The 23,569-nt window shown below is 34.8% G+C and overlaps 1 protein-coding gene across 2 annotated transcripts in view; it reads left to right on the top strand.

Annotated features, from left to right (window-relative positions):
* Nucleotides 1–23,569, top strand: part of IntS3 (integrator complex subunit 3) — a 598,644-nt gene that overhangs the window by 57,995 nt on the left and 517,080 nt on the right. For both annotated transcript variants that reach the window (XM_090406089.1, XM_090406090.1), the window contains one exon: nucleotides 7,418–7,501. In XM_090406089.1, coding sequence (XP_090262215.1) covers nucleotides 7,418–7,501 — 84 coding nt within the window. The remainder of the gene's footprint in view (nucleotides 1–7,417; nucleotides 7,502–23,569) is intronic.

Here is a 23,569-nt window from a genome sequence, read left to right as displayed (position 1 = left end):
AAAGTGAACCACTGTGTAAAACTAGCTAAACAAAAGTCATGGAAAAACTTTCATAAGAACATAGAAAATAAATATCTGGAAGGTGGCAAAATATTCTGAAGACTATTGAAAAAGCTTAGAAATAGAGGAAAGAGTACTGTAAAAGGAATCAGAATATTTTGCCACAAATTTTGTGGCAAAATATTCTGATTATTTTGCCATCTATAAACATGGAAATAAAACGGATTGTGATAATTACAATGGTATTTCCCTATTTAGTGTTCCTGGTAAGATTTATTTATGCAAATATACTTTTGAAATAGCCTAGAAAAATTGTGGAAGGGAATCTTGGTGAAGAATAAGCTGGATTCAGGCCAAATAGAGGTTGTCAGGATCAGATTTTCAATTTAAGACAAGTAGTTGAGAAATCTTGGGAATATAGCAAAGGTTTGTATTTAAGTTTTGTTGATTTGGAAAAGGCATATGACAAGGTGCCAAGAGAAAAGCTATTCAAAACACTTCAATTATATGGTGTAAATGGGACATTATATCAAACAATACATAGTCTCTATTTAAGCTGCAAGTCAGCAGTTAGAATTGAAGGAGGTACAGGAAGTTGGTTTGAAATAAAAGCAGGTGTGCGACAAGGGTGCATATGAATCACATTATGAAGGAAAGTGGCATTAAGTCTAATATGATATTATACTTCTGAATAAATGAAGTACTAGTTTATAAGATTCCCTGACTAAATTGCATAACTGTTGTAATAAATTTGGTATTAAAAAGAACAATAAAAAAAACAATGAAAATAGGCAGAAACATTGAAAACATCAGCTGCATCCTGAATGGTGAATCTATAGAACAAGTAAAACATTTCAGCTATTTAGTCATAATTTTTAGTGAAGATGGTGAATTAAATATGGAAATAGACAACAGAAAAAGTAAAGGTGGTATGCTAGGAAGTCATGCATGCTGGAGGTTTAATGAAATATTATCAGCACTGAGAAAGGATTAAAAACAATTTTAATACCTCTAATATTTCGTCTCTGTCACAGAGACATCTTCAGACATTACAAAAAAAACTTTTGCAACAACACACACACAAATATAATACAACAGTAAGTGAAACTAAAGTCCTATCTAGGTGGTGTGCCCTCTATGGGCATTTGCAGGTGGCCTAGGATGTAAAGTGGGATCTCTGATAATTACTGTTTCCCAAATTTTGGGAAGTTTAATGCAACCGTATTTGTTTAAATTCGGTTGATTCCTGAGTGCAGACGCAGATTCAAAGAATAATCTTTTTTTTTCTGAATTTACTATGGTGGAGCATGGAGGTTTTTTTCCAGGAGATCCTGTGGGTTGTATCCAAAACATGTTCTGCAAGGCCAGATTGATCATAATCGTGATTGCAGATGTATGACTTGTGTTCTTCTAACCAGATAGTTGCTGATCTGCCTGTATGTCCTAAGTAAACCAGTTTACAGGCACAAAGTACTCTCTATACTCCAGGCACTGAGAGAGGAGGTAGCTGGTCTTTGGTGGAACGGTAAGGGTAGCAAGTTTACGGTGGAGCTTAAAAGTTGTATGGAGGTTGTACTTTTTTAATGATCTGGCTATTTTTTCTGATGTACCACGGATGTAAGGTATGGTGATGGCATTTCTGAAGAGATGGTTGGGGAATGGGAAAGGACTTGATTATTTTTTTAATTCTGTAGCCATTAGAAAGGAAGGTGTTGTGTATGTGTTTGAGTTCAGTTGAAAGGGCAGTTTCACTGGAACAAAGATTATGGGCTCTATTGGTGAGAGTTTTAATAATGCCATATTGCTGAGAGGGGTGGTGGTGGGAGAGTGTGAATGTATCTACCTGTATGAGTGGGTTTTCTGTATACAGAGAAAGAAAGGTTACCATTAGGAAGGCGTGTTACTAAGATGTCTAGGAAGGATAAACGATTGTTATTTTCCTTTTCCATCATAAACTGGATTCTTGGATGTAGACTATTGAGGTGACTGAGGGAAGGAATCTAATGTGTCTGGGCGATGAGGCCAAATAGAGAAGACATCATCTATATATCTTAGCCAGATAGAAGGTTTTAGAGGGGAAGAGTCTAAGGCTTGTTTTTCAAAATTTTCCATGTAAAAGTTGGCAAGAGGGGGAAATCCATGGCAGTTCCCTCTATCTGTTTGTAGATTTTGTTCTTCCAAGAAAAATAACCAGAGTAGATGGCAAAGGAAAAGAGTTCTAAGATATCAGAAGGAAAAACGTTTTTTAAGAGTGTTAAGGTGTCAATTAGAGGAATATTGGTAAACAATGAGATGATGATGTCAAAGCTGACCAATATGTCTGTATTATTTAAAGTCCGATTTTCAATTAATTTTTAAAGTTGATAGAGTTTTTTACATGAGATGTGGTAAGACCAGTGAGGGGGGTGTCAAAGCGTTAGCTAGCTGCTTTGACAATTTGTAGCAAGGAGCATTGGTGACATCCACTATAGGTCTTAGGGGAGAATTAGGTTTGTGGAGTTTCGGTAAACCGTATATACGGGTGGGTGGGGGGGGAATGAGAACAGAATGGTTTGACTTTTTTTGTAATGCCAGGAAGCCAACAGGACACTTTTTTAAGTAGTTTTTTTTAATTTTTTCACTTGAGTTTTTGTGGGATTATGTTCAAGTGGTATGTAGGTAGCATGATCACGGAGAATAATATCCATTTTCCGATTATATTCTGAGGCGTTAAGAATGACTGTAGCATTACCCTTGTCAGAGCTCTAGTGATGACTACTTTTTTCTTTCCGTAATTATCTGAGGGCAGAGAGTTGTCTGGAAGATAAATTAATTTTTGGAAGTGATGACCGGGAGAGGATGTTAGCTACATCAAGTCTGATGTTATTGGCTGTTTCTGGAGCTAAGTGACAAATTCCGTTCGATGTTATACATAATAATACATATTAAATAATACATTTAAACAAATACGGTTGCATTAAACTTCCCAAAATTTGGAAAACATTAATTATCAGAGATGCCTCTTTACATCCTGGGCCACCTGCAAATTCCCATAGAGGGTGCACAACCTCGATAGGACTTTAGTTTCACTTACCATTGTATTATATATGTGTGTGTGTGTGTGTTGTTACAAAAGGTTTTTTGTAATGTCTGAAGATGTCTCTGTGACGGAGACGAAATATCGGAAGTATTAAAATTGTTTTTAATCCTTTCTTGGTGCTGATAATATTCCATTAAACCTTCAACATGAATTCTTCACAGCACTTAAGCCTCAACACACGGCTAGGAAGTCAGCTGAATAAATTTATGTGGAACAAGGAAGAAATTAGATAAAACACTAAATTAACTGTATACAAGACAGTGTTCAAACCAGTTTTAACTTGCTGATCTGAAAGCTAGGTTAGAAATAAAACACTTGAACAAAGACTGATGTCCTCTGATATGAGAATTCTGAGAAAGATTAGTTGAGTGAACAAATGCTATCAATTGCAGTATCACATTAAAAATGAGGATATTAGGCAAGAACTTGCCACTGTTAGCATTCAGGAATGTGCTAATCTCAGCTAATATGGTCACTTAAACAGAATGGGAGAGGAAAGATTAGCAAAACAAGTGTTCTTTACCAGGTTGGCAGGGAAAAAACCCAAGGAAAGACCAAGCTGTAGATGGATTGATACAATAAAAAGTGCCTTAAAAGACAGAAATATCAGATCTGATAATATTAGATTATTGACAGATAACAGATTAATTTGGAGGAAAATTGTTGATCGGAAGTTAGTAATGGTGTAACTTTTTCATGTAGTATTATCATAATTATTCTCCCCCCCCCGAGGTACATATTAGGAACTCGATGATGATAACTTGCATGAAGGAAAAGTTGTTCTTAGAATATCAAAACAGCAAATTACGAACTAAATCACACACAGAGTTTCAGAAAACTATGGAAAAGAATGTAAAGCTAACAGCTATTATAATGACTAGTTGATATCCTAAAAATTTGCTTTGGACATCAACTAGTCATTATAATATCATGTATTAACATAAAAACTGCCTAAATTCAAAGAGTATACACACAAAATAAGAAGTCTTGAAACCAAACTGTGAGGGCATGGGTAACAAAAACTAGTTACGGGATTTACTTATTGTAAAAAATAATAAACTTCTACAGTTTTGTAAGGAGTACCCCTTCTAAAGAAGGGGTACTCCTTATGAACATAGGCAAAATAGCCATAAGTATCAATATCAATTTTAGAGGAGTGACATGGAAATATTCCAGAAATAATATTTATAAACTTCTACATTTTTCACTGTATACAAGTTTTGTCAGAAGATAAACATATTCTAGAACACATAAAATTTTGAACACATCTAAGAGCAATTGTTTTAAAACATATAATAATGTAGATAAGTTATGCACTTCATTTGACATATCAAGTTTGAAAATATTGGTAATTAGGTGAAGTCGTTAAATTGTTGGTATGAAGGAGAACTGTTAGGTTACATAAAGCATAAAAGATTTCCAAATGTCATGAAGTATGAGTATGTAAATGTATAAGTATGAGTATGTAAATGTATAAGTATGAGTAAATGTCATTAAGTATGAGTATTTGGTTCCTGTTTAAGGTGCCTTATGCATCTTCAGAGGATTCTTTTAATATCCTTAAAAAAAAAGATATTGCCCTCCAGGTTAAGCAGAGGAACAGTTCACTTCATGATGTTCTGAGAAAATGTGTGTAATGAAGCTACTTTTATCTTTTTATATTCAACATTTCCGTATGTTCTTTATTTACATATTTAAAATTGCCTCCATTCTTTCTGATGCAAGAATTTTATTTTTTTCTTTTCGGTATGGAATTCAATTTTACCATACTCAAGACCAAATAGCAATCACTTCCAATTTTGAATCCTCTGTACACTTTGGTGTCTCCTGCACCAGTGAGAAAACATCACTATCAATAATAACATAGTCAATGAGACTTTTCTTATTCCCTGCCTCTTCTCTCCATGCGAATTTATGTACAATTTTATGTTGGAACATTGTGTTAGTAATAACCAGTCCATGTCCTGAGCAGAAATCGAACAGGTATTTGCCATTATTTTCCCAAAATATTTTAATGTCTGACAATTATTTCCTACTCTGCCATTTAGATCTTCAACAAGGACCAACTTTTCCTTTTTTCATTGCTTTCTTTAAAGCCTTAAAAAATTCCTCTACTTCTACCTTAGTAGAACCTTCTGTTGGACCATAGGCACAAATAAGTCTCATGGTCCAGTTCCCCATTCTGATATTTGCCCACATCACTCTACTTGATATTGCCTGCTATTCAAGAAGATTAGCTTCGTATTTTCTGTTGAATACTATAGCTACTCCTTCTTTTCCCAGACTGTTATTGCCTGAATATAACATTTTGTATTTATTGCTTAGAAAGATCTCACTAGTTTTTATCTTTTTTGCTTCAGTCATTCCTATTATGTTGATCTGGTACTTATGCAATTTTTCAGCCAGTTCTATTTCTTTGCTATTCAGACTTCTTATGATAATGCCGATCTTGAACTGTGGCGATGTTGAGTTTGGGTGTGTTTCAGGATTTGTTCCAGTAGCTGACTTTTCATTGTTCACCCTGGTTTCCTGGCGAAAACAACAGGGGGGGGCTTGTTTAACCAGGCATTGCCCCAGCTGGCATGAAATTCTGTCATGTTGTGCCATCATTTTATATTTGGTTTAAGCCAATAACAATACAATTTGGTTGGCTAAATCCCAAATTGCCAGTCTATCATCGTTTGTTCAGTATACAGGTAGATACCTAACAGGGTGCACCACGAGAAGGCGAGGATTGGATATTAGGTCAGAAGCCCTGGTCGGTTAAAGGCTATGTGGAGGTCTCCTCTCAGTTAAACAGCTTTGACCCATAACCATCCCTATTTATCATCTTGAACCTTAAAATCGGTAATACTCCCAGCATTCACATTGCATTCTGGTAACATGTTTCACCCTCAGTTCTCCCCATAAAAAATCCATTCTTCACCACAGCTTCACACAACCTCCAGGGGTGGCTTCCTGTTGTTTGTTTCTCAGTATGTTCCCTTTCCTCTTAGGCTCAAAGGCCTGTCACAGCAAGGTAACTTAGCCTCTTAGAAACTTGATATGGCTTATGATAGGTTTGGTTAATTCTGTCTGCATTTTCTGCTATGGCTGTAAATTGCATGTGTTCTTCTGGCCAGTTTAATTGTTTTGAAGGATGAAAAATCTGAGTTTTTGGGTTGAAAAAGCCTTCCACCTTTGTATGAAACCAGCTAACTCACTTTCACTTGAAAAGGCCTAATTAATGTTCGTTACATCCTAGATGGGATTCGAATCTAGGTCTTTCCATTCAGAAGGCATCATCAGTACTGATGATGCTCTTTCTTTCTATTTTTTTTTGTAATCCTCTCTATATTAATTCAATAAAATCTCCTTATCACATCACTTGTTTTCCCTTAACTACCAAATTTTGCCATTTGCATTCCTTTAATCTCTCTTCATAACCAGCATTCGTATAGGCCTAATATTCCTTCATCTGTTTTCCTAATTAGGACGTCTGTTTTAGAGTAAGCTTAATTTTTCAGTGGAAATTGTTAAAGGAAACTAAAAGAGCATGTTAGTTTCCTTTAACAATGAATATATCATTCAAGTATTGCCACCAGATGTGTGGTATTAATATAGCTTGCGAAAGAATTTCAAATTTTTCTACAGGTTAGTGACAGGAGGAATTAGCAGTGAGCTCATCAGTAAACTGTATTTTTGGAACTAAAACTTTCTTTTCCAAGCAATGAGAGGTGGCTGAAGGCAGTGTTGGAAAAAAATTGCAGTGTCAGGAGGAGAAAGATCTTTGAGGATATTGACAGATTCTTAAATAAGTCCATTAAATATCTTATTGTTATTATTCAACCTCCATTGGAGTCAAGATTCCAATGGAGGCATGTGTTTACATCACAATCAAATACATTCAACATATCTGCACTTGCCACACTCTCAGGTAGTGCATTAGCTGCGGTGTCAGACTGTTCTTTTGCTACTATTGTAGAACTTATTGTGTGACTTCAGACAATGTTTTTTTTTTTTTTTTTGTGACCTCTGCATACCTGAGCTTAAAAACTATATTGCAGTGACCTCTTCTTCAGTATTATATCCATTATGTTCCTAATATGTACTGATCAATCAGTTTGCCAGATACAACAATAGTGCTGCCTAATAAATTTATATTGTAATTAATTTCCTCTACCTTTGACCTTTAAGTGACCCACTTGATGTGCATTGTGCTTATATGTGATACATTAAGACCTTATTGCATTATACATTAAAAATGTGCAGTTGTTATAAAAATAATAAGGGTATATCTATGACTGGAATAGTTTGTTTCCTGTGTTCAATTGTTTTTTTCTTCTCCTCATATTTTAGGTCTGTAAAGGTTCTCAAAGTCATGAAGATATAAGTCTTGGCTTATTGTACGGTATACTGACAGATCCAGTTAATGCTTCAAGGGTGAGTGATGTTTAAAAATGCTTTTTTTAAAGTTTCATTTTCTGGTAATGTAATGGTGAGGAAACTTGGCCTGTTTCCATTAGGAATATGATTCACTCAGAGAGTATGTTTTCTTTCTTTTCTTACTTATCTCTAATACAAAAATATACTGACTACGCTTAATAGAAACTTGCATTTCAGCAATAAAGAAAGGCTTGTTGTGTGATATGTTGATGATGATTATTGTTCATATTATGTGTAGAAAGGTTTCGTTGTTGTTGATTATTCATAATAATGCTTCCCAGTATAAACAGCTCCAACAGAGGCAAAAAAACACATTTATTAAACTCACTAATATTTCACTGGTTTTCTAACAGCATCATCAGAGCACAATTTTAACTGTGACAGGCACACAGCACTGAACCAAGTAAGTGTGGAAAGCAGTTTAAATTGTAACTGAAAACAGAACTAATGTCCTTACATGATGTCCTGGTAGTCAGATAACCATAAAGTTAATTTAGAGAGGCCGTCAGATCTTAAAAGGATAATCTCCCAGATCTTGGTAAACATCCTGGAGTGTAAAGTTCCTTGTGTTGGATCCTACTTCTTCTCAGTCTATACTTTGGATCCGACATTTAGTTATTATGATGTTCTTAACCTAAAAAATAGTTGCTAGTTGATTTCTAATACAAATATAGAGAAAATTTATATTTATAGACTGCGCCACTCTATATCTGAATTAGTTCAAGAATTGAAGATAAATCAACTATTTCTCCTTAATATATATACTGGCCGAGTATATTTAACTAACTTAATTCACCTGCTTTGGTTCGAATATTTTATGAATGGTGCAGTAAAAGAGATTCAGGCAAAATACAACTTTTGATTAACAAAAACAAGCATTTAATTTTATAATCACAAATTATACACTTAAGTTCAAATCACTAAACAAGTTATTCTAAACACTTCAGCCTTTCTGATAATAAAGTCATGCAAACTCAGACAATGGTAATTCTGTTATCTGTAATACAGTCTTCTCACAGTTCCTTTTAGCTATTTAATAAAGTTCCTTAATGATCATTCACATCAATATCTCATAGTTCTTTAAGTTTTAAATACAATAAAAATTGCAGTAATACCTCTTCACAAGCAAACACTTATAAATTTACACTTTAGCTAATTTCCGCAATAGTTACTGTTAGTATAAGGAAATTCTAGGATGAAACTCTCACACTTCTCTGTATAGGAATATTAACGGTTGGAATAATCTTACCGATAATCTTTTTTCTTCATCTACTTATACATAAACACTTTTTATAACTGTAAACACTTACACAGTATACGGCACTCATTAAAATAATTCTAAGCAATAACTGAATTAATCGTCGGTCACTATACACATAAACAAATGTTCTTGCATGAAATACTACTGATCTCTTATGAATTAAGGCAATACACAATAATTCCTTAACTTGAAGTTTTCATATGCACAGCTGTTCATTCTTCCTGCATTCATTTAATTCTTTAGGCAATATATTTCTAAGCACAGCTAACGGTAACTTCAACTTTATGGCCTCTACTATTCCCTAATAACTCTGTGCTTTGCTTCAAGGTTCTGTATGTCCTTGAAAGGTCGGCCCTGAAATTGAATCTCAACTCAAATATCACTAGTCTATTTAGTAGTCACTCAGCTGTCTTCCATAGCTATAATTGTTATTCTACAATTTATTAGCTAACTGCTTCTCGACTAGTAGACTTTATTAGCTGCTTGAGTGACTTGCCGACTCGCTATTATCGCACTGTGATTCCTGAATGCCGAATGCTCCGATTCCAACCTAATGCCAATCCTCTCCTTTCTCTCTCTCTTAATAATCTAATCTCCCTTTATTTTCAGCGTTCTTCTCTTTTTATATCCATTGTTCCCGCCTAAATTGTTCTTGTGATCTAAAACTCTTTTCAATAAACCTTTTCCTCACGTGGTGTTCCAAAAACGTGCTCGCTCACTTACATACGTTTCTATGACAACCAAACAAAATATAATAAAATTGAGGTATTGCATAATGCTAAACTTCTACAAATAGGAATAAATAAAGAATATTTACATTTCAATTAATGCGCAGTTAAATTATCAAATACAAGTTCTTATAATAATAATATAGTAATAATTAAAATAGCTTAATAATATTTAATACAGTCTTTTCATTATTAATACATATATCTTGATTAAATAATTAAATATTAGACAAAATTAAGGTAGTTATATGAATATTAAATTATAAAATAAGTTATTTACATTAAATAATTACAAGTTTAACTTATGTGATGGAAGATCATGTTGGATTCTGAAGCAAATATTAATTACTCAAATTACTACATATTCAGAATCCAACAAAGGCTTACTCTTCCTTTGAAAAATTTTTCCTTAAAGAAAAATTTTTCACACTAGACTCACGAGTGGAGAAAACTGACTTCTTATCTCCCTTCCAAGATCTTAAATAACACTTAGTTTGAATATAATTGGATTTCTTATTACAGTCTGTGTATATATTTCTCTGCATTTTTCCACTTGAGTAGTCACTCAGCTGTTAATACATATAATTGCTTGCTAATATTAGTACAAGGAAAGACTTGTTTCCTATTCCTATAGTGAGATGTGTTCTTTCAGAGCAGAAATCATGTTCTCTATCACTAGAATTGAGTATTAGTTATTTTACAACTTGGTGATTTGTTCCATGATGTAGTTTGATTATTTTGGAAAAATTAACTTCAACTGTTAATTTATTTTTAGTGGCAACTTCTGATTCAGTTTGAGTACTACTTGTTGTCACGGTTCATCAGTGATAAGTTGTGTTTCAGGCTGATTATGCATCAGAATTAGTATCACTATGTTTCACAGTTGGTTCAGTCTTAGACAGCTCTACCTTATCTGGAGCAATTTTTTTATTAGGTACACAAAACCTTTCCCTTTGTGTCCGTGTTCTATCATACATATAATTGCCAGCTCTTCTGATACTTCTTTTCCCGTTCATTAGGGACATTTCTTTTCTAAAAAAACCACAGGAGAACTGATATTTTTCCAAGAAATTTGTCCCTAGTATAATGTGGGAGCTTATGTTAGAGGTTGAGGGTATAACAAGCAAATCTTGCCAGACACTTAGTTTAAATTCAGGTAGGTAGATTCTAGCATGAACCTTTTCATACGCTATGAAGTTTGAGTCTGAAAGAGTAGTAATTTTTACAGGTTCTCTTAGTTTGGCAATGCTATTCCATAATTTGTGTTTTATACTTTGGAGATAGTCCTTTCTAATAGTTGAAGCATTACATCCTGTATCTAATAGAATATTACACTTAGAACCTAGGATTTCTCCTCTAATTCTCATCAATTGTTCATTAGATCCTTGGTGTTTCTGCATTCTATTATATCCTCTGTGGGGTATGTGTCCATACTTTGAATCCCAGCTTTTATTAGAGTAATTTCTTTTGTTAAGAAAACAGTTCCTAGCAAGGTGTCCAACTTTATTGCAACTATAGCATTTAGGAGGATCTCTGTGTTTTCTCTCCATCTGAGGTTGAGATACATATGATATCTGTTGTTTAATATTTTGTAGTCCTAATAACAACTCACTTATATTTGCCAAAATAGGTTGATTTTGCCTTTCTATTTCCAATTTAATTCTTTCATCAACCTTATCAACCTTATTTGGACAGACATTTAGATCAGTTAACATCAACCTTGAATAACACAAAAATTACATTTATGATCATATGTGTAGCAATGAGGATTGGCAGACCATGCTCTGAATATTTCTCCACATAGGATCAGATGGAGGAAAACATCTACATTACATAGAAATCATTATAGGTCTAAGAGACTGTTTTTAGAAGCAGCATCATCTATGAAGCACTCTCCCAACCTCAACAAGTATAGTTGCATTTACACAAGGTTTTCAATTCTTCTGATGTTGAGTTTGTTCCAATAGGTGACTTTTCACTGTCCTGGTTCCCCGACAAAAACAGCAGAGCAGTGGCATAGCTAGGTTGGTGTGGAGGGGGGGGGGGTCTGCCCCGGGCACCATTTGAACCTTTTTGAACTTTTGCAGTTGATTCTAAAATACCCTCTCGAGAACTCAGTTCCAGATATTGTAATACTACTGCGAATTTTCCTCGTAATTGCTGTAAGTGTTGCTAGTTGTGAGAGGAGTTTTTCTAAATTAAAATTGATTAAGAATTACCTACATTACAATGAAATAGACTTTGCGAATGTCATTGACAATTTTGCTAACAGAAAAGCAAGAAAAATAACATTTTAGAATGTTGAAATTAAAGTTTTACTTCAAAAATAAACAATATTTTTATTTATTTCCATGTACGTCGTTTTGACTTTTTGTAATATTTTTGGTGTGTATCGAGAGGGGTGGCAAACTCAGGGACCGCCCCGGGCAGCAACAGCTCTAGCTACACCATTGCAGCAGAGACATTGTTTAACTGAGTGATATCTTCTGATGGTATGAAATTTTATTGTGTTGTACCATTATATTTGATTCTGGTTTAAGTCAATACAGAATTTAATTTGGCTGGCTACTCAAACTGCCAGCCTATCTTCATTTCTTCTGATGAGGTGCACCACATGAAGATGAGGATTCTACATTCCTTAACTATCTAACGGATGGTGACATGTTTACATGTGAGTAATTACATGAATGTGAAGTGCCGATTGAAATTGAAATAATATTTTGATAGTACTGAAATACAGGGATATAAGTATAATAAATTAATTTAATATATTTCTTCCATATGGTCATTTATGTGGTTACAGACTGTATGGAGGTCTCCTTTCATTTATCTAGCATTGACCTTTAAGGTACTCTATAATAGATACAGTTTTACAAAATTAAAATGATTATTATTTCCCCTTCAGTACCATGCAAAGTAACAGAGCACTCTAAAATAGTAGAAATCTTTTACAATGGGGGGGGGGGAAACCTGCTAATACAAAGAACAAATACTTAACAGATGTCAAATACAAATGACCTATAAACCAGTGTTCAAACTAGCTTCACTTATTCACTTTTCTAAGGATAATGTCCACCTGTTATCAGTACCATGAGTATACAGGATTCACTACATACATAAACTTGCATGTTTGTGTATAGCTGTATCTCATACCTTATTCTGCACTAGCACAGCATGAGACATGTCCTGGCATGAACAGATAAGGATAGTCTATCAGGTCTTTAGTTAAAAAAAGAAAACACAAGCTATGTATTTATAAACTCATTGGAAAAAGTTAGCTAGAGGCCATGTACCACATTTGTTTATGTAGTATGATGAGAAAACCAATCTTAAACAGGTTTAGCTTGAGAAGTGAAGGATTATTCTATTAATCATCATATACTTCAATAATTAAATAATTATATTTAATTTAATTATTTTTGCAGCCAAGTACCCTCAAATGGTACATTTATATCAAGAACTACATAATTAAGTTTACATTATTAATATCCTATCAGAAATTTTCCTACAAATTAGTCTGTTATTTGACAGCTCTCCATTATTGTCATATCTAACATTTCATTCTTTTAAGGCACTTCTGACATAATCAGTCCACTGGTTATTGGGGGGAGGTTGGCGCCATAGGTGCCAGGGGATAATAAAAGTGGCCAAAAATAATGTTTAGGTTCTAGAGCAAAGACGATATGCTTTTCTTTTATTATACAATTTGAATGATATTTTCAATTATGTCAGTCACTGTATAGACTCTCATCATTTCTTCTTTTTGTGGGTATAGTTTTAAAACAATTATTCTGCGAACATTGCTGGATAGTATACCAGATTGAACCTGTAGACTTCATGGCGTGCTACTGAATAATCTTGCTGCACTATTCTGTATTTGATGTATTTGGAAGGACTTTTTTTGTATTATTATTATTATTCAGGCCTCCATGGAGTCAAAAGACTCATCGTGGGAGGTCCTTCCTAAGAACATAAAGTCTGTCAAGACTCATCGAGAAGAGGTCCCCCCCCCCCCCCTAAGAAACACAAAGTCTAACATACCACTCTTTAAACTCATTGACCATTCTCGCTCCCACCACTCCATCAGGCAATGCATTCCATGGTTCAACCACCCTCCACGCAAAGAAACCACTCCTTACCCTCTTGCTCACAGTTTCCTTTTGTAACTTCCAGGGATGGCTTCTTGTCATCACTCCTTCCCGCTGTTCAACCAAGCGAAATAACTCCCCAGTGTCAACCCTGTAACCACCTCTCAACAGTTTAAAAGTCTCAATCATATCACCTCTCCTTCTTCTATCCTCCACCAAACTCTGCAATCCACATTCCCTTAGCCGATCCTCATAACTATGCTTGTACAGTCCTGAAACCATCTTTGTCATCCGTCTTTGTATCCTTTCCACAGTTTTATCCCCTTCAAATCCTGGGGACCAAATCTGAGAACAATAGTCCAAGTGTGGTCTGATCAGAGACTTATACAACGGAATGATAACCCTCTTATCTTTGCAGGTCAGTGTCCTTCTCATAATTGCATCAATCCTCTGTGTTACCTTCACCACCTTTGCAATATGTCCCCTAAACTTCAGGTTTCTATCAATCATCAACCCCAGATTTCTTGTCTCCCCTACTTCCTCCAGTATAACTCCTCCCATAGAGTATGCAGCATCCCATCGATGTTTCCCAAACCTCAAGACCTTACATTTTGCTTCATTAAACTGACACCCCCGTTCATTTGCCCATCTATCTAGCTTATTTAAATCCTCTTGCAGGGCTACCACATCTGCACTATTACTAATAATCCTTCCCAGCTTCGCATCATCTGCAAACAACTGAATATCCCCTTGCAATCCACTGGCAATGTCATTGATATAAAGGTTAAACAATATAGGTCCTAGTACTGAGCCCGGTGGGACCCCCACTTGTAACCCTCTGTCTCCTTGAAACTGCTCCACCATACACAACTCTCTGATACCTATCAGACAGCCAATCCTGAATCCAGTTGACCAATCTGACATCTAGACCCATGTGGTGCAACTTAAATATCAGCTTATCATGTGGCACCCTGTCAAATGCCTTTGTTAAGTCTAAGAAAATTGCAGTATATGCCTTTCCCTCATCTAATGTTCTTGTAACTTTATTATAAAAGGCTAGCATATTACTAAAACAAGAGCACTCTTTCACAAATCCATGTTGACTCTCACAGATAACATTACCCTCATCTGTCCAATGCTGTATACGGTTCCTCACTACTTTCTCCAAGATCTTAACAACTACTGATGACACACAGACTGGCCTATAATTAGACACTTCCAGTCTGTTACCACCCTTATGCAATGGCACTATCTTACCTTCCTTCCATTCCCTGGCACCTTTCCTGCACCCAGACTTTCATTGAAAAGCCAGGTTAAAGGCACTGTCAGTTCCCTAGCACATTCTCTCAAAACTCGTGGTGAAATACCATCCAGTCCCACAGCTTTACTGACATCCAGAGTACCCAGTATCTGAAACACACTCTCCTCCTGTATCTCTAAACCTTGTACCAGCCCTATCCCTCTAGCATTAAAACTGACTCCTCTAGGATGAAATACTCGAATAAAGTGTTCATTGAACAATTCCACTATGTCCTTTGCATCAGTCACTCTATTTCCATTTTTATCCCACAATATCATTCTTCCACAGTCATTTCTCCTATATGTGAAGGGTACTGCTGAAGTCACAATTCACAGAGGAATTGCATGAAATTTGCCGTGTGTATAGCTTAGCAAAGAATCTATTGCTGTATATCATGCTATTCCTACTTTCATCTCATCTTAAACAGCAGCTGTTTTTGAAAATTTTCAATATCATTACAGTATAATAATTTCCAATACCTAAGCCCCTCCCACCATTTTGACAAGTCAAGCAGGAAGAAATAAATGATATGCAGTGGGGGGGGGGACAGCATCCCCCACCAGAAGAGAGAGAGAGAGAGAGAGAGAGGAGAGGAAAAAAAAAACTTCAGACACACCATAAATATGTGAGCTAAGTTTCAACCCCACTGATATATCTTATCCTAACACATTATTATTTAGACCCGCAGTAATGTAAATTTCAGCTTCTTCAGCCACTACTCATCTTAGATTTTCTCTTTTTTATGTTGCTCCTGCCCACGAAAGGTTGAACCTATAGTACATAAATACCATGGGTGGACTAAGACTAATAATTTTTTTTATCTATTTTTATTAATTTTTATATAAAATAAAATTTAAATTTTATTTAAAATATGTATATTATTTCTGGGAAAACTCCCATGTTACTCCTCTTAATAAACTATTATAATTACAGCTATTTTGCCTGCTTCAGGCAAAAACCAAAAAACTGGCAAATCTCCTAAAATCCCCCAAACCTCACACACACACAGAAAGAAATATTTGAACATCACAATGTAGTCTATAAATTTCCCTGCCAAAAAAGCTGTGATATCACCTACACAGGTTCCACCATCAGGTCTTTATGGACAAGACTATAAGAACACTTCCGTGATTGTAACATCCCTATTCCAGAACATTTAAACACTGAAAAACGTAACATCAAAAAGAAAAATCGAATACAAAGCACAGGAAAAACGGAAATAGATGTTCACGCCCTTGAACAAAAACATACCCTGCAGATTGACAAGGCCATCATAGTAGACAGAGAAGACAATGAAACAAAGCTAAGAATATCGGAAACAATAGCCATAAAATGTGATGCGAACTCTATCAATGTACACAGGCCCTACATAATCTCCGAGGTTTGGAAGCCTCACAACATAAAATTGAGGTCACAACCCCGACCAATAGGTGATAACACAAACACTTCGAAAACAGAAGCACCTACCTGACCTGACATAGCACCCACTTTCCCAATGTGTTCAGATGACGACCAAGAATTAGTCAAAACGGACCGCACCTCATCAACCCCCTTTTTCTCCTTCCCTATATAAAAAAAATCAACCCTTTCACCTTTTCCCCCACCTTATATAATAAGTAATATAATATATATGTTTATATATATATTACTGGAAAAAAAAAAAAACGGGTTTTTCTAATTTAATTCTCCCAAATTGCCTACCCCCCTCCACACACTCAGTAGTTTTTGGACATCGCAGAAAGAAGAAAAGCCGCAACACCCAGAAAAAGGTATGTGTAAATTTCTCTTCCTTATGCTACATATACTTTTTGGTAAATTTACATCTACAATGCCCTAAGAATCCATGAGTAAATAGCCAATGACATTTAAACAGGGGCACTCCTAAACTGAAGAGCAGGCAAAATAGCCATAATTATAATAATATTTTATTTAAAATGAAATTTTTTTTTCAAGCCATCTCTGGTCTCCAATAAGCAGGGTGGTAGCAAAATAGGCAGTGAAATTCATATCCATTCTAAAGATAATCATAATATGCTAACTACTCTGCCAGTGAAAGTGGCAGTTACTGACTCTTTTTTTCTGAAAGGTGGAATTTGTGCACATGTTTGCTGTAGTATACCATGTGAGAAATTTTCTAACTTAAAGAATCTCTTTTTGATCTTCTTTGGCTGAAATCTCATTCTCTTTTTCAAATTTGCTGTTGGTTCTCCAAATGTCACCAGCCATTCCAAACTGTTTGAATTAATATTTTTAAATGTTAATTTTCTCAAATTGTACTTTTCTAATACTGGTTATTTTCTTCAGAGATTTTAATGTTCACAACTGCTCTGACTCAAAGGTAATGATGCTGAGTAATTGCTGTCACTAATGATCTCACTCAAATTGTTCATATGCATGAAAGATACATTCCCTAATAACTCTAATCACTCTTCAAAGATTGATGATTTCTTTATTAGTGACCATTCTAAGTATATGTAGGTATTGTTTGACTTCCTAAAATGTAGTGGTAATTTCTTCACAGAAGAAATTACCACTAAATTTCTTTCTTATATCTGCTATCATCCATGTGTTGTTTGTCATTATATAAAAAGGCCAGATTGGATATTTGCTACTTCTGTGACTCATTTCCTTGGTTGATTTGCCATTTTTCTGTTCTTCACTTTCTCTAAATCAAATGTTTACCCATCACCACAAGATTTCGTTATTATATCTGCTGTTATCCATGTGTTGTTTGTCATTATAAAAAGGCCAAATTGGATATTTGCTACATATGTGACTTGTTTCCTTAATTGATTTACAATTTTTCTTCATGTTTTCTTTATTGTTCTTTTCTGTTCTTTCCTTAGATGGAGTGCTTTTTCATTTCTCTAAATCAAATGTTCACATATCACATCACTAAACAGTTATTGTTTTGGAAACATTCATTCCTCATCCCACTTTATCTGAACTATGATTCTCCAAGAAATAGGAATAGCTCAAAGCTTTTCAAAAAAAAGTATCAAGCATTTTGGCTTTTGTTGAAATCTTCATATTCCTTTCCTTTCGTATACCAAAGCCGAGAAGCAAATTAGCAACACAGCTAATAGGTTTTGAAAAATTCAAAAAACATTTCTTGCATCATATCCAAATATCAGTCATGCTTTTTGGTATCTTGTCAAGACTGTTCTTTTCTCCAGCTTTGCTTCCATCTGTTTTTCACTTGGATAGTATTGTTGCTTCATTATAAGGAATAAGCCATTTTCTCTGCTCCATTCTAACAAATTCATGTTTTCTTTATTGTTCTCCTAATACCACTAACCATTCTGAACTTTCTCCAGTATGACTTTTATAATGGTGAAGTCATTTTCCTTGTAAATTTTAATGTTAACTCCAGCATTTCTTTTCTAACTGGATTAATTCAGCAGGGAGATACTTGAGGCATTTGTTGTCACTAGTGATCTTATACAAATTGTTCACATTGTTTACCAGATAATCCTGACCACTCTCCAAATACTGATCTCTCTCTCTCTCTCTCTCTCTCTCTCTCTCTCTCTCTCTCTCCCTTCCTCCCTCCCTCATTGTTTACCCTTCCTTAGTATTCCAGTGGATGTTATTTTATTTTATTTTCATATTTATTGATTTTTTTTATATATCTCATCCACACACTAAAGGCCACATGACCATTAGTGCCATGTGTGGGAAAGAGCAGATGAGGGTTGTAATCCTTGGAGAAGGCCGAATGGTGGAGATTGTTCCAAAAGATAGAAATAGATGGGATAAAAGAGGAGGCAGTGAAGTTGGTTAGGTGAGTTTCAAGATGGACTGTAAAAAGTGTTTGTTAGCAGTGACTCTTGTTTTAATAATTTTGGAGGAGAGTGGAGGAATAATAGTGGCTGGCCAATTCAGCAGAGCACTGTAAAGTATCTGTAGGTCAGATACTTTCATGTAAGATAGAAACTGAACGTATGTAAGAGAGGGACTGAAGTGAGTAGTCGGATTGATTCGATAGATCATTAGTTAGTTGGATTGCGCTCTTCTGGATAGAATTTGAGCAATCTTAGAGAGGATTTTGGTGAACCACTCTAAATATGGGAGCAATATTCCATAGTTGGGTGGATTTGGGCTGTGTATAGAGTTTGCATGTGTGAAGTAGTGTCTTGTGTGAAAAAGTACACCAAGTTTTTTGGTGGCTGAAGAAACCATAGTTGAAATGTGGTTGTGCCAGGAAAGATCAGGGGTGCAGGTCAGTTCAAGAATGGAAATCTGATTGTGCTTGGATACCTTATTATTGCTGAGGGTAAAGTGGGGGTGGGGGGAATGCTAGCTCTTTCTTGCGAGAGATCAGACAGGACTGAGTTTTGGTGGCATTGAAGTTTACATGGTTGTCTTTGCCTCACTTAGATATAGCTAGGAGATCTGAGTTCAGGTCACTGGTCATGGTAGATCTTGAGGATTCTTATACTTGATCACTACAAGGTGTGTTGAATGAAAGGAGGAATGGAGTGTACTGCCATCAGCAAAGCTATGGATGAGATTGGAAGTCTGAGAGAGCAGGTCATTTATATACAAGAGGAAGAGAGAATGGGTGAATGAACAGAACCCTGGAGTACTCCTGCATTTGTGGGGAAATCTAAGGAGAGTAATCCGTCCACCATGACATGTAGTGAGCGATCAGTGAAAAAGTTGGCAATCCAGTCGCAGAGTGAGGAAGGGACCATAGGATGACAGTTTGTTAAGTAGGACCCTGTACCAAACCCGATGAAATGCCTTTGAAATGTTGAAGGCAACCACGTGAATTTCTTCATGGCTCTTGAGTCCAGAGGTGAGTGGTGAATGCAAGATCAGCTGTAGGATGCAAGTGACAGAATCCATACTGCTGGTAACTCATTAGTTGGTATGATTCTGGGTGATTCAAGAGTTGGTTGTTGTTGACCTCCTCCATAGCTTTAGAGAGAACAGAAGTGAGAGCAATTGGACGGTAGTTTGTTGGTTGACTTTTATCACCTTTCTTTGAATATGTTGATTTAGACCTGTTTCCATGTTGTAGGGCAGGTGCCTGTTGAATAGGATAGATTGAAGAGGTGATGCAGAATAGGTGTTAGATTTATTGTATAGGGCAGTGTTTCTCAAAGTATGGTACTTGTATATATCCCCCCCCCCCCAAGGATATGCGAAAGGTCTCCGGGGGGGAGGGGAGGAGTATAAGGCTTTTTTTTTTTTGAGTTTTTTGCTTTCAGAAACATTTTTGTTGCCTTTTCTAGAAAAATGTGTTTATTGGGATGTGTTGACTGACCTCCGTTACAGCTGCAACTGGTTGACAACACAATCACATCCAAACTGTGTGGCTTGAATTGTTTGCATTAAAATTTTAAATTCAAATAGATCAAACCACATGGTTGGAACTCTCTCCTAAATTTAATTTGTCTCATTAAACATTTTTTTATTACCAAAAATTTAAAATTTATAATTTTTTTTACTGTATGTATATTGGATTGCTATAACTAATATTATATTTAATAATTAAAACATTGTTTAAAGGTTAAAAAATAAATACATTTATAATTATTCATGTTTGAATGAAATATTATTTTAACTTCTCTCAAATTGCATTTGTCATATAGTGTATGTCGATGTTACTAAACATTTCAAAAGGGGTATCTGGCTACTGAAAGTTTCAAAAACACTATTGTAGGCAACATTTACACAATCATTTGCATCCTTTGCTATCCATATGCCAAGTTGGAAAAAACTTTGAATTCTGTGTTTTTACTCTTTTGATTGAAACTCTTACACTGTATATATCACTGAAATAGTTTTTATTAATAAGGAAATATTCATTCCACTTCAAATTCTCATTACCTATCTAAGCCTTGACTCTCCAAGAAATGTTTCAAGGACATACAAGAAAAGAATCAAGCATATTACACTTGACTTTTGTTGAAATCTCTGTTATAATTTTTTGTTTATGCTAAAGCTTGAAATAAATCCAAGCAAGTTATCAGCACTTTCAAAACTTATATCAACTTCCATAGCATCAGCAGACTTATTGTGGCATGGGTGGGGGGCACTCAGCCAAAACGTTTAGCTGAAGGCAAGTTAGCTGGTCTCATACAGAAGTGGCAGGAGGGAAAAACTTTTCATCCCACAAAACAGGCAGACTGGCCATTAGAACACACACACAATTAACAGACATGATACACTGACCTCAGCCTGAGTTGCTTTGGCTATAAATCCAAATCAACTAACCAACTAAAAATATAATTACCATATTGATCCTTAATCTTCTTCTTTCTCATCATCACAGAATGATACTACATTCTACTCACTCACAACTCTCCATGTAAAAAAAAGAAAAAAATCTACTTCTATCATCCCTTTTCACCACACCTTTACTTAACTTCCAGCGATGGCCTCTTGTTTTGCATCATGTCCCAATGGCATTCATTCTTTCTCATTTCTTGCTAGAGAATGTGTAACTTTTGTTTATAACATTATTGCTAACAGGAACAAATATTAATTTGAGTTTCGTGAATTTGAGATATGTAGCCACTCTTGAGAAGGTATGCATTTTGTATGGAGAGAATGTTTTTAACTATGTTCTATTCACACATTTTTTATTAAGTGTGGGAGCAGATATTTATATTTTTTAATTGTTGCATCTGTTGTGAATAACTTTTAAAACTGAAACTTATTAACCTAGATAATGGCAAAAGACTAAAATAAGGGGAAAAAAAATTGCACATGCTGACTTATAAAGTTTTGAATAAATTAGTTTTAATTGACTTTAGTTGAATTTTAAGTGAATTATTTACTTTGTGTGAAGAGAGGAATGTTTTTTTTTAAACTTTCTTTAGCCTAAATAAAATAAATTCTATTTATTATTGGGTCATGCTTTTATCATAAAAATACTAAATTATAATAATTAAAGAAATTATATTATTTTAATACTTAGGCAATTGAAATGAAGTCAGTAACTTCTGTTATACAACTGGCCCAGTCCTGAAGATATTTCATGTACCAACTTTTCTTATACTTGGGTAAAGGATTAAAACAGCAGTATTAATTATTGCTTGTAATATTGAATTTTCCCTTTACAGGAATCCATCCTTTACAGGCAGATATATCCATGCATCTTCACATCATCATCCTTCACAAAAAATAGGTATTATCAAAGCCTTGTACACTGAGCATCACAATTTGTTATTCTGAGTCTCTTCTATTAGAAGAATTAAATAAAATAAAACTTACTGTATTACTTAATAGATACCCTCTTCCAGATTGCAATCTGATGCTAAAAGGATCAGCATAGCCTACCTCAAAGGAGCATCTGAACAAAAGCAAGGCCCCTTCACAGATATAATTTGTACACCACCTTCAAACCAATCCAGAAGTTGTCATCTTTCTTATCACCTATCAAAGATACATTATCACCTTTATCTTTGACTGGTCTTTATCAAATACCCTGTTCTTGTCATCTTTGCTAATTTGGACAGACTGGTCATTCTGTTACTTGTTAGAATTGAAGAACATCAAGATTATATAAGATTTTTGGATTCTGAGGGCTCAGGCATTACTTCTCATGCCATCGACACTTGGTACAGTTCCAGAGTTCACTGGAACTGTACCAAGATGCTTCACTACAGTAGATTCAAATTTGATCATCTGTTTTTTTGAATCATGTGAAATCCTATGCCACCATCCTAATCTTAATCAGATAGGCTGTATGCCTATTTGTAAGTTTTGGGAAGTGATTGCTGTTAATTGTTTGTAATTTTTTATATTTTTATTTATTTATTATTTTTAAATTAAAATCTCTCTAAAAGATGCTCATGACATATTGAGCTAAAAAAAATGGTTTTGAGGCTATATGGTGAAAAATGTGCTTAGGAAGCTTCTGAAAGATTGTGATTTTTGTTGATGTATAGTTCATAAATTTAGTATATTATTGTAGTTTTTTTAGTGTAATTATTGTACTACAGCATTTAATAACATAATTGTAGAAATATTATTAGTTTTTACTACTCATAAGAATGGCACAAAGAATTCATCACAACAGGGCAGTGTCTAAAGCTGAAGTTAAAGTTTTTATTTCTGAGAATAAGGTTTGTGCAGATGAGCAGAAGCATTGCTGCAGTGATGATGATAATATATCCAAGGATAATCTGACATTGGAAATATCTTGATTAAAAGAAAGGATTAGAAAATTGACTAGAAAATTAGAAAAAAATAGAAAAATGTTTAACAAAACTTAGACAGGATAAGAAAAATGATCAGAACAAGAAGAGACAGGAAAGCACTGAATGTGATAATCATAATATTAATAACAAGGTAAGTTATTTAAAATCTAAGAAAAAAGAGATGATATGGCATGGTGGTTCAATCTTAAAATGTGTGTTTGCTGAGGGAGTCACTACTTCTAGTTTCCTAGGGGCAAAAATTAAAGATATGGCAAATGTAATTGAAAAACAGAAAAGAAAAGTAAAAGAGATGGCAGTTCTAGTAGGAACTAATAATTTAAGTAGTGACAAATATAGTATGCGAGGGAATATGAATGGTCTGTTGGAAGAAGTGAGAAAGAAATGTGAGAGAGTAAAAATTTTGGGTTTGCTACCTAGAAATAGACAGCACTGAGTTAAGAAACAAAGGGGAAATGATAGCAAATGATTTTATGTGCAGACTGTGTAGAAGAAATGGATGTGAGTTTTAGAT

This window comes from Typopeltis vanoorti, chromosome 16 (assembly GCF_054136105.1).
Source record: "Typopeltis vanoorti isolate ZY-2024b chromosome 16, IOZ_Tvanoo_1.0, whole genome shotgun sequence".
NCBI classification, from domain to species: Eukaryota; Metazoa; Arthropoda; class Arachnida; order Uropygi; family Thelyphonidae; genus Typopeltis; species Typopeltis vanoorti.
The sequence above is the reverse complement of the archived record's forward strand: the minus strand, read 5'-3'. Positions and strand labels throughout refer to the sequence as shown.